The 12,502-nt window shown below is 54.1% G+C and overlaps 1 protein-coding gene across 10 annotated transcripts in view; it reads right to left on the bottom strand.

Annotated features, from left to right (window-relative positions):
- The window catches only part of RYR1 (ryanodine receptor 1), a 158,231-nt gene that overhangs the window by 57,683 nt on the left and 88,046 nt on the right, over positions 1 to 12,502 (bottom strand). For 6 of the 10 annotated variants that reach the window (XM_065536557.2, XM_065536561.2, XM_065536559.2 and 3 more), the window contains 10 exons: positions 11,649 to 11,889; positions 8,017 to 8,104; positions 7,823 to 7,915; positions 7,068 to 7,082; positions 5,484 to 5,654; positions 3,923 to 3,982; positions 3,194 to 3,331; positions 2,560 to 2,672; positions 2,283 to 2,379; positions 1,921 to 2,027 (listed from right to left, as the gene is read on the bottom strand). In XM_065536557.2, coding sequence (XP_065392629.1) covers positions 1,921 to 2,027; positions 2,283 to 2,379; positions 2,560 to 2,672; positions 3,194 to 3,331; positions 3,923 to 3,982; positions 5,484 to 5,654; positions 7,068 to 7,082; positions 7,823 to 7,915; positions 8,017 to 8,104; positions 11,649 to 11,889 — 1,123 coding nt within the window. The remainder of the gene's footprint in view (positions 1 to 1,920; positions 2,028 to 2,282; positions 2,380 to 2,559; positions 2,673 to 3,193; positions 3,332 to 3,922; positions 3,983 to 5,483; positions 5,655 to 7,067; positions 7,083 to 7,822; positions 7,916 to 8,016; positions 8,105 to 11,648; positions 11,890 to 12,502) is intronic. The other 4 variants (XM_065536558.2, XM_074023445.1, XM_065536564.2 and 1 more) reach the window with 1 other exon arrangement.

The following is a 12,502-nucleotide window of genomic DNA, read 5'->3' as shown; positions in this document are numbered from 1 at the left end:
GCATGCACCTGTAATCCCAGCTACTCTGAAGGCTGAGGCAGAAGAATCGCTTGAACCCGGAAGATGGAGGTTGTCGTGAGCCAAGATCATGCCACTGCACTCCAGCCTGGGCAACAAGAGCAAAACTCCGTCTCAAAAAAAAAAAAAAAAAAAAAAAAGAGAGACCAAAGATCTTGCTAAGGGTAAAGAGTGGGGAGCCTTTCTCCTTCTTTCTGCCTGGCATGTGGCCGTGATGCCTGGAAGTGCAGCATCTACCCAGGACTACAGACAAAAGCTCAGAAAGGCAGAGCAGAAAGCTAGAAAAACCCTGGGCCCCTGTCAGTGTCCCTGTGCCACTGCCCAGTCCTGAAGTCTTTAGCTCTTGACTTCACGTTATATAAGAAAAATAAACCCCTGCCAGGCGTGGTGGCTCACGCCTGTAACCCCAACACTTTGGGAGGCTGAGTGGGGAGGATTGCTTGAGCTCGGGAGTTTGAGACCAGCCTGGGCAACATAGTGAGACCACCATCTCTACCAAAAAAAAAAAAAAAATAGCCAGGCATGGAGGCACATGCCTGTAGTCCCAGCTACCAGCAGGCTGAGGCAGGAGGATCTCTTGAGCCCGGGGTGATGTGGAGTGGGGGGGGTCTGAGCTGCAGTGAGCTATGATATGACTCTGCATTCCAGCCTGGGCAAGAGAGCAAGACTGTCTCAAAAAATAAGCCAGGTGCAGTGGCTCACGCCTGTAGTCCCAGCACTTTGGGAGGCCGAGGCGGGAGGATCACTTGAGGTCAGGAGTTTGAGACAAGCATGGCCAACATGGTGGGAACCCATCTCTACTAAAAATACAAAAATTAGCTGGGTGTGGCAGTGGGCGCCTGTAATCCCACTTGCTTGAACCTGGGAGGCGGAGGTTGCAGTGAGCTGAGATTGTGCCACTGCACTCCAGGCTGGGTGACAGAGTGAGACTCCATCTCAATAAATAAATAAATAAATAAATGAAAACAAAATGAAAAATAAATCCCTGTGCCTTCATTCCTTTATCCACACAAAGGAGCTGCAATAATCCGTCTCACAGTGTGGCGGTTAAGTGAGAGGATATAGATGTCACCGCTTAGCTTGGTGCCTGACACATAATAAGCATTTGATGAATGGCTGCCTGCTACTGTCAGCAGTAGCAGCAGCAGCTGCGCCATCTGCATCACAATTATTTATTACTAAGCCTGTCATTAGCCCACATGAAGCCTTTGAGGGAATTAGAGAAAACTCCCCCACTACTTCTGTCTGTTGGAAATTTGTCCTACATATGGATTTTTTTCATAATATACTGATTTTATTTGAGCAAGACACTTTCTTCTAGAAAAGCCTAGTTAATCTATATTGTCTGTGATGTGAACCCCTCAGAGATGCCCTTGTGAACTGTTCAGCCATGCAACGGTGTATGGTGGCTGTGCCTGTCCTAACAAAGTGATATTTATGTTTCTTTTCTTTTCCTTTTGAGACAGAGTCTCACTCTGTTGCCCAGGCTGGAGTGTAGTGGTATGATCTTGGCTCACTGCAAACTCTGCCTCCTGGGTTCAAGCGATTCTCCTGCCTCAGCCTCCTGAGTGGATGGGATTACAAGTGCCCACCACCAAGCCTGGCTATTTATTGTATTTTTGTAGAAACGGGGTTTCTCCATGTTGGCCAGGCTGGTCTTGAACTCCTGGGCTCAAGTGATCGCCTGCCTCGGCCTCCCAGAGTGCTGGGACTATAGGCGTGAGCCACTGTGCCTGGCCGGCAAAGTGACATTTAAAGATCTGTCTGTCCTGGGCCTCCCCAGGACCTGGAGGGCCTCTCCTGAGGCACAGGGAGGCTGCTGGGCTGGAGTTGGGGGCGGCCAGGTGCCCCTCTTTCCTAGGACCTTGGGGGCATTTCTGGGGCCCTAGGAAGAGTCCTCACCTCTTTTCCGTCAGGGCAGTGCGGCTGAAGTGCAGGACCAACTGGTGCAGGGGGTCTGGCTTCTTTTCTTCCACCTCTTCCTCCTCCTCCTCCTGCTCCCCAGCTTTCTAGGGAGAGAGCAGAGGCTTGGGGAGAGTGTTTCTAGAGTCCCCTTCTATTACCTCCCCCATGTCCCTGTTAGTCTGGATTTTTTTTTCTCTTTTCCCACATTCTGCGCCCTACTTTGGTACTACTCAAGCCAGGAGCTGGCATTTCTGTACCCCTTGATGTGGAGCGCGACCCCTAGAGGTGTACCAAGGGTGGCCTCCACCCCTAGCCCTATCCAGCTCGCCCCCCACTCCCCCAGGCGGGCCCCAGCTCACTGAAAGGTCATCTATCATGCGGTCCTCAAAACTGTGGTCTTCAGTCAGGATCCATGCAGCCTTGTAGCTCTCCAGGAACATGTTACATGCCCGGTGCCTGCAGGGGAGAGGTGTGACGTCACTGGGACGCGCTCTCCTCCATGCCTCCCGACCTCCCATGCGCCTGCAGCCCCCAGTCATCCCCAAGGCGCCATCACGTTGGCCCTCCATTTTCCAGACTCTCCAGCCACCCTTTCTCCGTGGCCCTTCACGCTCCCTTTGTCCCCGGGGGCCTTACGTGGGCAGGTTGTACAGGGGCGTCATACGGAAACAGGCCACGACTGCCCGCCGGCGCTGCTTGGACAAAAGCTTGTGCCACACGGCCTTCTTAGACTTGTAAGGGTGCTCGGTCTGGGGAGGGGAGAGCGGGACAGTCACATCCCCAGATCCTGCCCCTCTCACTCCAAGCCCTGGATGAAACTGCCCAGCTGTGCCCAAGTCCATATTCAGGTACGACACACACGGCAGAAGGAAAACCTTGTCTCCACCAACAGAGTCAGGGTCCTGACTCCGCCTCCAGACCTAAGTTTCCATCCTAGGCCTGGTCCCACAGAGCCAAGACTACGACCCAGGCCACGACCAATTCTACGACCCACCCAAGGCCCTGCCCACGAACTCAACGCTTCTCCTCTAGGCCCCACCCCTAGATCTAAAATTCTGCCCCTTCCCCGTCCCGCCCCCAGATGCAAGATTAAGCAGCAGACCCCTCCCCCGATCCAGTCTAAGGCTCACCGTAAACTCCAGGATCCACCTCCTGCCCCGCCCCAAAACTTAATAGTCATCTCCAGACCCCACCCACATTCTTAAAGCCCCTCCCCCCTGCCAGGCTCCGCCCAGAGACCCAGCAGAAAGACCCATTCGGCCCCACCCACCTGGTCCAGGTGGTAGAGCACGGCTGACACTTCCTGGACTCTGCGCACAATTTTCTCCGGGTCGTCGGCGTCCTCCTCACGACCCGGGACGCCCCAGTACAGGGCCATCTGCCAGCGCAGAGACGGGGAGCCTTCGACCTGAGAGGAGGAAGGAGGGTTCGGCGTGAGGGACCCTCCCCACAGAGTCGGCCAGATGTTCTCTTTCCGTTTTGGGGAGCACTCAGTGGGTGACTGCATGTTGAGGCCTTTCTTCTTCATCATTTTGTTTTGAGACGGAGCCTCGCCCCGTCCCCCAGGCTGGAGGGCAGTGGTGCAATCTCGGCTCACTGCAACCTCTGCTTCCTGGGCTCCAGCGGTTCTCCTGCCTCAGCCTCCCCAGCAGCCAGGACTACAGGCACCCACCACCACACCCGTCTAATTTTGTACTTTTAGTAGAGAGATGGGTTTTCACTGTGTTGGCCAGGCTGCTCTCGAACTCCTAACCTCAGGTGATCTGCCTGCTTTGACCTTCCAAAGTGTTGGTATTACAGGCGTGAGCCATTGTGCTGGGCCTAATTGTTGTATTTTTAGTAGAAACATGGTTTCGCCACGTGGGCCAGGCTGGTCTCAAACTCCTGACCTTTGAGGTCTTTCTTCGATGCCTGGTCTTTGGTAAATGCTCAAACCTTCGCTAATATTGTGGTTATTATTCTGACTTGCTTCTTTTGCTTGCAGAGAAAGGAGGCATACCTTTCCCTGAAGGTGAAGGTTGTTGTTCAGAAATTCCCGGACCTCCTCATCTGTGTCTTTCTGGGGAGACAGGGCCAGGCTGGGTCACTCTGGAGTTCCCAGCCTCCTTCCTGACCCACAGCCCTTTCCTTCCAGGCCCAGTACCCCAGGAACTGAAGGCGTTTTTCTTGGGGCGGGGGGTCTGAGAGAAACAAGAGGATGCAGAGGTGGACAGGGGTCGGAAGGGGTCCTAGGGGGGCCAGAGGGTCAGAGTCACCTTGAAGATACAGTAAGGATTCGAGGGGCCTCATGGGGGTTTGGGAAGAGGCAGAGGGTGACAAGAGGATTTCATCAAAGGTCAAATATGGCCAAAGAGGGATGATTGGGGGTCAGAGTGGGGCAGGGAGTCTTTGAAGATCAGAAGGGGTCAGCAGAGGTCATGGGGGGTCAGATAGGTCAACTGAGTCATTGGTTACACAGGGGCCAAAGGGGGCATCAGCAGGGTGGGGGTTCACTGGGGTTCCAGGATGGAGAGCCCTCAAGGACCAAGGTGAGGGGTCCATGGGACCCTGGAGGGCTCTCTGGGGTCCTGGCAGGACTCAGCAGTCCTGGGAGGTGCTTGAGGTCCTGAGGGAAGTGGTGTCCTGGTGGTAGCAGGGTAGCAACTGGGTGATCTTTAGGGGCCAGGGGTTAGTAGGTTGTCAGGTTGTTGGTGTGGTCCTGGGGGTAGGGCTATAGGGGTCTTGGGGCAGAATCCTGGGAGGGTTCTTTAGGGCCCCTGAAACTGGAAAGGATCGGACAGGAGGGAGATTGTCCTTGTTGTCCCATACAAGGGGTAAGTGGGGTCCCGGGAGGCCGCCTCGACATCCCAGCGAGCTTAAGAGGTTCTAGGGCCCAGGTCCTTTGGTCTCCAGGACACTTGAGACCTCAGAAGTTTGGGTGCAGTCCTGGGGATGGGGCTCATGGATCCTGGGGAGTTACTCAGGGTCACAGGGGCTCCCTAAGGCCCTGAGAGTTCTTGGGGGCTTAATTGGGCATCAAGGCCCAGGGGGAGGCGTCAGCCAGGTCCTGAAGGAAAGGGATGGTGAGCCGAGGGCTCGGGGGAACCCAGACGTTCAGTCTTAGCGGGGAGGGAAGGAGGGGTCATGAGGGTCTCAATAGGTGCCAAGGGGCTTGAAGGGGCCTTGGTGGTGGGTTCAGAGGAGTCTCGGGGGCTCATCTTGTTGGGCGGGCTCTCAGGATCTCAGCAGGTGTGGCATGGTCCAGTAGTGGAGGCAGCGGGGTCCTGCAGTCCTCATGGGGGTCCCAGGGGTCCTAGAGCTTTTCTAGGTTTCAGTGGGGTTTCAGTGAGGGCCCTTAGGTCTGTGGTGCCCTGGCAATATCTTGAGTGGGGTCCTCAGGGCATCCCAGAGGGCCCAGTGAGTCCTCAGGGTCCTGGAAAAGAACTCAGTAGGGTCTGAAGAGAAGGCTCCCAGGGACCCGGGGGGTTCAGTGGGATCCTGGTTGTCCCCTAGGGTCCCAGGGGCTCAGTGGGTGCCAGGCGGCATCCTGGAAGGTTCCAAGGACGGGGCTGGGCAGGCACCAGGGCGTAGCGGGTCTTGGCCAGCGTGATGAGGTCCTGGTCGGTGGGCGCGCACATGTTCAGGCCGATGGGCAGCATCTTCTTCAGCGTGGCCACGATCAGCGACGTCTGCACGGAGTACCGGTCCCCACGGCGCTTCTTCTTCGTGCGTTCCTGGTCCGAGCCACCGGACTGTGGGGACACAGGGCTCAGCATCAGCCCAAGCCCCAATCCCAATCCCGCCCCAGCCTGTGGCCATCATCCACACCCCAGGCTCCAGTCTGGACAGCAGGCGCTCCCTCCCCAACGGCCAAGGACACCTCAATTCCACCCCAGCCTTGCTGACCCTACACTTCAGGCCTGCAGCCGTGACTGGAGACCCTCCAGACCCAAGCCCACAACCACAATTCCCAGTTGCTTGTTTTTTAAACAAATGTATGTTTAGAGATGGTGTCTTGCCATGTTGCCCAGGCTGGACTTGAATTCCTGGGTTCAAGTGATCCTCCTGCCTCAGCCTCCCAAATAACTGGGACTATGGGCACACACCACCGTGCCTGCCTGGCTCCAATTTCTAACCCAGGCCCATCCAGATTTTCCCCAATTCTGGGCCTATCTCAACTTCTAGCAGTCATCTTCCAGAATCCCCTAGGAACCCCAGTACAACACCCCGTCCACAGCATGCACAACCCCACACTTCACATCCCAAGACCGAGTTCTCAAGAATGAAACAAAGATGCAGGCCCACAAAGAGTTCAAGAGACAAGAGAAGTTGCAAGAAAAAGACACTGAGAGACTGAAAAAGACAAGGAGACAGGAAGACCAAAGATGCAAGACACATCCAGAAAGACCTGGAAGCAGAGACACGGGGCACAGAGTCCCACAGCCGTGTTCTGGAGCCTTGGGTGCAGACCCGGGGCCAGGGCCACCTCAGTCATGCCAACGAGAAGCCCCGATGACAAGCTTTGGGCAGAGCCACATCCACGCTGGCTGGCAACTTTGAGCATGACCCCTGTGCCAGGCACTGCTGCAGGCTACACATGCAGCTTCTCCCTGAGTCCTCGCAGAGCCCTGGGGTGGGGGCCGCTGGCTGGATGCCCTCAGAGGCTCAAAAGGATGACCCTTGGCCAAGGTCACACAGCTGACTATCAAGACAGGATTCTAACCCCAGTCCATATACTCCAGAGCCCAAGCCTTAAACCACTGCACGGTGAGGGTGCTGCCCCCTCCCCAACCATGCGCCGCGTGCCTCTCCCACCCCCATTACCCTCGACCTCAGCCCAAGATGCTTTGGTAAAAGCTGAGAGTTGCTCTTTTTTTCTTTTCTTTTTTTTTTTTCAGAACAAAAGTCCAAAAAAGAAAAAAAAGAAAGAAAAGAAAAGAGAAAAGAAAAGAAGTCAAATTGCCAAAAGCCGAGGGTTGGGATGGGAATGGATGGGGGTGGTAGGGAAGGAAGGGAACGGAAGGAGGATGGGTGGGGGCTGGGAGTGGAGGACAGGGGTGAGGAACAGAAGCAGGGGTTTTCTCGGGGGTGGGGGGGAGTGCAGAGGCTGGGGGAAGAGGGCATTAGCCAAGAGACATGCGGAAGGTCCCAGATGTGGGGCTGACCTGTGTATCTCCCGCCTGCTCCACCGGACCGCAGACAGAGACAAGAAGGGTTACCCCAGCCCCGCAGAGAAGCCCAGGCCCAACTCCAACTTGCCAGCACCCCACCTCCTCTGCCCCACCTGCCATGTATTCTCTAGCTGGGCATTTCCAGGCCTTGGCTTGGGGTAGGGGTCATTTTTGGGACCTGAGGAGGGCAGTTCTGAGAAGGACAGGGAGGAAAGCAGGAGATGGGGTAATGGGGAGAGGAAGAAAGAAATGGAAGAGGGGGAAAATGGGGAGGAGGAGGGTGATGGGAGGAGAGAGAGGCTTGGAGAAGAGGAAAATGGACAGGAGGGAGATGGGAGGAGGGAGAAGATCCAGGAGGAGGAAGGAGACAGGAATGAGTGAAGAGGGAGATGGGGAGGAGGAGGGAGATGGGAGGAGGGAGAAGATCCAGGAGGAGGAAGGAGACAGGAATGAGTGAAGAGGGAGATGGGGAGGAGGAGGGAGATGGGAGGAGGGAGAAGATACAGGAGGAGGAAGGAGACAGGAATGAGTGAAGAGGGAGATGGGGAGGAGGAGGGAGATGGGAGGAGGGAGAAGATATAGGAGGAAGGAGCTGGGGAACAAGGGAGAGAAGGTAACAGGGGCTGCTCTGAGGGCTGCAGGGAATGCGCCCAGGACAGGCTGGCTGGGTGAGGACAGGCCAGGTAGGAAACCCTAGAGGGTGCTCCCGCCCTCTCTGCCAAGTGCTCCTCCCAGAACCAAGCCCCCACCTTAGCCATTTTGCTCTTGTTGTCCGCAGTCAGGAAGGACATGTTGTTGATCTCGTTCTGGACCACAAAGTTCTGCTCCTCGCGCTTGAAGTTCTGATGGGGGAAGCAGTGTTGGAGACCGGAGAGGGGAAGGCAGGCGCCTGTGGGCTGTGGCTCCTCTGGTGGTGGGGAGGGCGGTTGGGGTGGGCACTCACGTGGGACTTGGACCAGTAGATGAAGATCTCGCCCACCATCCTGAACAGCTCCTCCGCGCTGGGATTCGGCTCCGTCAGCCACTGCGCCCTGAGGTCAGCGGAGGGGAGATGAGGGAGGGGGTGGAGATCCCAGGGAAGGGGGCTGCCCAGAGAGAGATCTTGGAGGAGGAGACGGGGACCAGGAGACATCCAGTCAGAGGGATGGGGTTTCTAGGGTCTTCTGGCCATTCAGGTGAACATTTAATTCTTTTTTCTCTGGCTCAGCCTCCTGAGTAAGTGGGACTACAGGTGCCCGACACCATGCCCGGCTAATTTGTGTATTTTTAGTAGAGACAGGGTTTCACCATGTTGGCCAGGCTGGTCTCGAACTCCTGACCTCAGGTGATCCACCCCTCCTCGGTCTCCCAAAGTGCTGGGATTACAGGCGTGAGCCACCGTGCCCAACTGAACATTTAAAATGTTTTAATGATCCATTCTCTCTCTCTCTCTCTCTCTGTGACAGGGTCTCAATCTGTCAGGCTGGAGTACAGTGATGCGATCTCCGCTCACTGCAACCTCGACCTCCCAGGCTTAAGCGATCCTCCCATTTCAGCCTTCTTGAGTAGCTGGGACTACAGGTGCACGTCACCATGCCCATGCCTGGCTAATTTTTATTTTACTTTTTGTAGCAAGGGGGTCTCCCTAGGTTGCCCAGGCCAGTCTTGAACTCCTGGGCTCAAGAGATCCTCTTTCCCGGGATTACAGGTGTGGGCCACCTTGCCTGGCCTGACTATTCCTTTTTTAAAAACTTTCTCTTTGTCTAAACTTTTCATTGAAATACATAAATATAATATGTATACAAGCAATACACACCACGATACATACATATGTATTATATAACCTACATATTAAGAAGTATCGTCTTGATTAATTATCACAAAGTGAACACACTTGTGTAGCCACCACCAAAGTCAAGAAATAGGACATTTCTGGTCCCTGGAAGTACCATCATGGCCCCTCCCAGCCACTCCCCCTTCCTCCTCCTAAAAAATGATCCTTATTCTAACTTCTAGGCTAAAAACTGTTTTAAAAAATTTCTTTCTTTCTTTCTTTTTTGAGACAGAGTCTCGCTCTGTCACCCAGGCTGGAGTACAGTGGTGTGATCTCGGCTCACTGCAACCTCCGCCTCCCAGGTTCAAGCGATTCTCCTGCCTCAGCCTCCCAGTCAGGAGCACTTAGCTGGGACTACAGGTACGCGCCACCACGCCCGGCTAATTTTTGTATTTTTTTTTTTTTTTTTTTTGAGACGGAGTCTCGCTCTGTCACCCAGGCTGGAGTGCAGTGGCCGGATCTCAGCTCACTGCAAGCTCCGCCTCCTGGGTTTACGCCATACTCCTGCCTCAGCCTCCTGACTAGCTGGGACTATAGGCGCCCGCCACCTCGCCCGGCTAGTTTTTTTTTTTTTGTATTTTTTAGTAGAGACAGGGTTTCACCGTATTAGCCAGGATGGTCTCGATCTCCTGACCTCGTGATCCGCCCGTCTCGGCCTCCCAAAGTGCTGGGATTACAGGCTTGAGCCACCGCGCCCGGCCAAATTTTTGTATTTTTAGTAGAGACAGGGTTTTGCCATGTTGCCCAGGCTGGTCTCAAACTCCTGAGCTCAGGTGATCCACCTGCTTTGGCCTCCCAAAGTGTTGGGATTACAGGCGTGAGCCACCGCACCCAGCCATAAAATTTCTTTTTTTGGGGGACAGAGTCAGAATCTAAGTAGGTTCACATATTTTATTTATTTACTTGTATTAAAGAAAAAAACCCTTATTGAGACAGGATCTGTCTCTGTTGCCCAGGCTGGAGCACAGTGGTGTGATCACAGTTCACTGCAGCTTTGACCTCCTGGGCTCAAACCATCCTCCCACCTCAGCCTCCCAGTCCCAGCCTGAGGCCAAGACTACAGGTGTGTGGCACCATGCCTGACTAATTTTTGTATGTTTTCTTTTTTTGTAGAGACAGGGTCTAGCCATGTTGCCTAGGCTGGTCTCAAACTCCTGAACTCAAGTGATCCTCCTGCCTCAGTCTCTCAAAGTGCTGGGATTACATTTGTGAGCCACTACCCCCGGCCCCAAACTTATTTTTATCTGCTCGTGAACATTAAAGAGATGGTGTAATTTGTAGTTGATTTCTTGGTTTTCTGGCTTCTTTCATTCCACCTAACATTTGTGAAAGCCAATTACATTCTGTGTAGAAACAACTTGTTCACTCCCACTGCCATGGAGTCTTCCATTGTATGAAGAAACCACAATTTGTTCATATTTACTGAGTTAAAAATGGAACTATATCCAACAGCAGAGAATGTCACATGACCACCAAGACAAAAGGGGTGAATCTATATGTCTTTTTTTTTTTTTTTTTTGAGATGGAGCCTCGCTCTGTTCCCAGGCTGGAGTGCACTGACACAATCTCAGCTCAGTGCAACCTCCGCCTCCCAGGCTCAGGCGTTTCTTCTGCCTCAGCCTCTGGAGTAGCTGGGTTTACAAGCCTGCGTCACTACGCCTGGCTAATTTTTGTATTCATAATAGAGACGGGTTTTGCCATGTTGGTCAGGCTGGTCTCAAACGCCTGACCTCAGGTGATCCACCCGCCTCGGCCTCCCAAGGCAATTACAGGCATAAGCCACCACACCTGGCCTATATGTCTTTCATGGTGTATTGTTATGTTTAAAAAAAAAAATCACAGCCAGGTGTGGTGGCTCACTTCTGTAATCCCAACACTTTGGGAGGCTGAGGTGGGTGGATCGCTTGACCCCAGGAATTCGAGACAAACCTGTGCAACAAAGTGAGACCCCATAAAAATACAGAAATTAGCTGAGCATGTTGGTGTGAGCCTATAATCCCAGCTACGCAGGGGCAGAAGCAGAGGATCACTTGAGCCCAGGAATCGAGGCTGCAGTAAGCCATGATCATGCCACAGCACTCCAGCCTGGGCAACAGAGCGAGACCCCGTCTCAATAATAATAATTTAAAAAAAAAGCAAACTGTTCCTTACAGTGTTGTGCATAGTGACAAAGAAATCGACACAATCTAAGTGTCCAGCATTAGGAGAATTAAAAAAAAAAAAAAAAAAATCACATTGGCCAGGTGTGTTGGCTCATGGCTGTAATCCCAGCACTTTGAGAGGCTGAGGCAGACAGATCATGAGGTCAAGAGTTCAAGACCAGCCTAGCCTACATGGTGAAAATCTGTCTCTACTAAAAATACAAAACTTAGCTGGGCGTGGTGGCATGCGCCTATAATCCTAGCTACTGGGGAGGCTGAGGCAGGAGAATTGCTTGAACCTGGGAGGTGGAGGTTGCAGTAGGCCAAGATTGCACCACTGCACTCCAGCCTGGGCAACGAAGCCAGGCTCTGTCTCAAAACAAACAAACAAACGAACAAAAAAAACCCCAAAACCAAAACCAAAAAGAAAGAAACAAGTGGGCTGGGTGATGTTGGGCCCATGTTCTCAAAGCTAGAAGAAACCAGGAGGAAGAGTCAGAAGGCTGGTGGAGCCAGAGCATTGGAAGAAGTTTCCAGCCAGTCAGGAGGCAGAGATCAGTTGGGGCTGGAGGACGCGGTAGGTCGGGGCGTAGGGCGGGGGGACGGCGGGGCGCCGCTGACCTGTTGTTGTCCACATAGCGGATGAGCAGCGGATACAGGGCGTACAGGTCCCGGCAGAGCACGGAGAACTCGTCTCGCACCAGCAGCTCGCCCTCCTGGGCCTCGGCCTTGGCCTCCAGCCGCAGCTGCTCCTCCTCCGACACCACCTTCCCCGCCCTCTTGCGCAGCCGCCCGATGGTGGGGATGAAGTGGGACTGCAGGAGCTCCGGCCGCGCACGGCTCACGATGGGCTGTGCGAACACTGCAGGGGCGCAGTGGGCTCCGATGCCACCTCCGGCCTCTGATACAGGCCCTGACCTCCGTTCCCAGCCCGACTCCCTAACGGCACCTCCGACCTAGCAGCTGCCATACGACCCCAGCCTGACCCTAACCTCGGACATCGTCCCTGAACACTGATCCCAGCCATAGCTCCTGACCTGAACCTACGACCCAGTCCCTATCCTGTGACCCCAGCCCGGCACAAATCCCTGACTTCTTCTGACCTCTAACAACTGAAGCCTCACCTGTTACTTCACTTTCTTTCTTTCTTTCTTTTTTTTTTTTTTTGAGACAGAGTTTCACTCTTGTGGCCCAGGCTGGAGTGCCATGGTGCCATCTCGGCTCACTGCAACCTCTGCCTCCTGAGTTCAAGTGATTCTCCTGTCTCAGCCCCCCAAGTAGCTGGGATTACAGGCGTCTGCCACCACACCCAGCTAACTTTTGTATTTTTGGTAGAGACCGGGTTTCACCATGTTGGCCAGGCTGGTCTCGAACTCCTGACCTTAGGAGATCCACCCGTCTCGGCCTCCCAAAGTTCTGGGATCACAGGCGTGAGCCACTGTGCCTGGCCTGTTACCTCATCCTTAACTAGCATG

The sequence above is a fragment of the Macaca fascicularis genome, chromosome 19 (assembly GCF_037993035.2).
Source record: "Macaca fascicularis isolate 582-1 chromosome 19, T2T-MFA8v1.1".
Classification (NCBI taxonomy): domain Eukaryota; kingdom Metazoa; phylum Chordata; class Mammalia; order Primates; family Cercopithecidae; genus Macaca; species Macaca fascicularis.
This window is presented reverse-complemented; position numbering and strand designations above follow the sequence as displayed.